The 2,793-nt window shown below is 45.3% G+C and overlaps 1 protein-coding gene across 1 annotated transcript; it reads right to left on the reverse strand.

Annotated features, from left to right (window-relative positions):
• Window positions 1-437: 437 nt before the first annotated feature.
• Window positions 438-2,230, reverse strand: LOC108311750 (protein O-glucosyltransferase 3-like). Its single transcript, XM_037742257.1, is given in 1 exon segment — window positions 438-2,230. A coding segment is annotated over 1 exon segment (1,521 nt). The 5' UTR covers window positions 2,224-2,230; the 3' UTR covers window positions 438-702.
• Between the last annotated feature and the right edge of the window lie 563 nt (window positions 2,231-2,793).

Consider the following 2,793-nt stretch of genomic DNA (forward strand, 5'->3'; position numbering starts at 1 on the left):
GAGATAATCTCACTGCATAGCCCAGGCTGACATGTATAACCCAGCAGGCTTGAATTCCCTGGCTCAAGTAATCTTCCTGCCTCAGCCTCCTGAGTAGCTGAGACTACAGACATGCACTACCTCTCTCAGCTTGCTACTTTTCAGAAAGGGTAGACAAACTACAGCAGCTGCCTGTACACCATACTTGGAGAAGAAGGGGTGAGGAAGGCTGCACCCTCATTCTGTCATCTTAACTGTGTGGTTTTTTTTTTTTTTTTAACTGCAAAATCCAAAACTTTTTGAGTGCTGACACCACATGGGTCACTAAGATAGTGACACCTTTGCTTTCTGACAGTTCAATCTATACAAACTTTGTTTCGTGCATAAAATTATTAAAAGTATTATATAAGATTACCTTCAGGATATGTTTACAAGGTATATATGAAACATAAATGAATTTTGTGTTTAGGCTTGGGTCTCATCCCCAAGATATCTCATTATGTATATGCAAATATCCCCAAATCTGAAATCTGAAACTCTCCTGGTCCCAAGCATTTCATATAAGCAATGCTCAATCAGTATGGCTACATCCATCTATACATATAAAGCCACTGAGAGAAGCAGTCCACTTGGTAAAATCTTCTGTACTGTCCTTCACAGCTTAGATTTGATCTTTCCTTAAAGATGTAGCTGGGATATACAAGAGTGTGAATCTGGGCTGACTCAAAGCTCTTCTCTTGAAGGCTTTTTCCTGTGGCACTGGCAGATGGCTGTGCTGTCTTCTGGCTGAGGAACAAGTTCCATTCCATCACATACTTCGGGTTTGCTGGACTGGCGCTCAGCATATTTCTGCAGTACTTGGTAATAGTAGCAGTAAAGCCTGTGTGGCTGTAGTAGGTCTCTAGCCATCAGTTGTCCTTCTTTTACAATCTTCTTGGCTTCTTCATCATTTTCCTTAGCCCATTTAACTTTCTCTAATAAATCACCAAGATTTCTTTTAATTGGAACATAATGCCTCCAAGGCTCTAGTGCCATATAGAAATGTTCATAATATGGTGAGTCCTGCTTTAAAACCAGACTGTCACCCAGCATGAGATATGGATATCTATAAGCAGCCACGGTCCCATCCACATTAACTTGATACTTGTACTTGAAGAAATCAAAGAAACCCATCAACTTGGCTTTTCCAAGCTCCTTTTCTTTCTCTTGGAAAAAGAAATATCCTGTAATTCCTGCATCTAGTAGCTGAGGATTTTTTTTTGACAGTTGTACCAACTGGAGCCTCTCCTCTCGGCTGTCTCTACCTCTGAAGAAAGCTCTCTCTTTTTTGTTGATCCAGGAAGGCCCTGTATTTCCCTGAATAGAGAGGAGATCATTTGTAACACCCCTCATGGCTTCAAATGTGAAGTGGGTGATGTCATATGTTGGAAGGACAATATCTTTTGAATCCAGAGAGCTGCATCATGAAATGATAGGTATGGGGCTGGGGGTTCCATTGACTTTTCGATGCTCCAAAGGCCAATCTCCAAGATTAACATAAAATTCTAAATCTGGGAGGAGGACCTTTCTTGTCAGTGATAACAAAATCTCATCAGAGAACATTTTGAAGTCCGTGTATTTCCCTAAAGATCTCCGGTGAATGTGGTTATTGAGAATTGTGTAATGAACAACGGCACCTCTCTCGTCCCCAAACCTTTTGGGGACTTCGTTTAGCATTTGCTGGAGATTGATGCTGGGAAAGGAGGCAAAATCTTTTGCAATCTGCTGTTCTGTGGTCGGACAAGAAAGAGTTTTCTGCCAGGCCTGAGGATTTTCTGGACACTCACAGTACTCATGGTATACTGGTCCTTTCAAAATATAGGGAGACTGAGCCACATGTTCATCACCATAAAGGACCTCTACCTTCAGCCCTTCATTGGCAGTTTCATTTATCCTATATCTCATCAAAAATGTTCCATCATTCCTGTCCAAAGGTTTAGGGACATGAATCCGGACCAGCTCTTTAGGTGAAAGAGATTTGACTACTACTTTGAATGGTGTTTGACCTGGGGGCGCGCGAGTGAAGTTCTGGCCCTCTGAGTTGACCGCCTGCGGGTAGAAATAGCGGACCGGCAGGACGACGGCCGCCTGCAGCTCGGGCCCCCACACCAGGCCCCGCGGCGCGCTCACCAGCGCCTCCGGGGCGCCCGCGGCCACCAGCAGGGCGAGCCGCAGCAGCAGCAGGGCCCGCAGGAGGCGGCGCATGGTCGGCGGAGCAGCTGCGGTCCAGCTCCGCGGCGGCGAGGAGGGGCCGGTTGCGCCGCGGGCCGGGCGGGGACTCTGTCATCTTAACTATGTTATCTTCCAGTTTCAACATCGTAAATAGCACGGCAGTCTTATATTATGGGCCTCCTGATGTGACGCAAAAATCACCAATGTAGCATTCTTGCCAAAAATATTGACTATGAATCTAATCTTGAAGAAGCAATCAGGTAAATCCAGAATATGATACTAGAAAACTGGCCTGGCCTGAACTCCTAAAATCAATGACATGAAAAAACAAACAGGCTGAGTGTGGGGCAGAGGATACTCTTCTATATTAAAAGAAACTAGAGGCTGGGTGTGGTGGCTCACGCCTGTAATCCCAGCACTTTGGGAGGCCAAGGTGGGTGGATCACCTGAGGTCAGGAGTTCGAGACCAGCCTGACCAACATGGAGAAACTCAGTCTCTACTTAAAAAAAAAAAAAAAAAAAAATAGGCCAGGTGCCATGGCTCACGCCTGTAATCCCAGCACATTGGGAGGTCAAAGTGGTCAGATCAAAAGGTCAGGGGAT

The sequence above is a fragment of the Cebus imitator genome, unplaced genomic scaffold (genome assembly GCF_001604975.1).
Source record: "Cebus imitator isolate Cc_AM_T3 unplaced genomic scaffold, Cebus_imitator-1.0 Scaffold118, whole genome shotgun sequence".
Lineage (NCBI taxonomy): Eukaryota > Metazoa > Chordata > Mammalia > Primates > Cebidae > Cebus > Cebus imitator.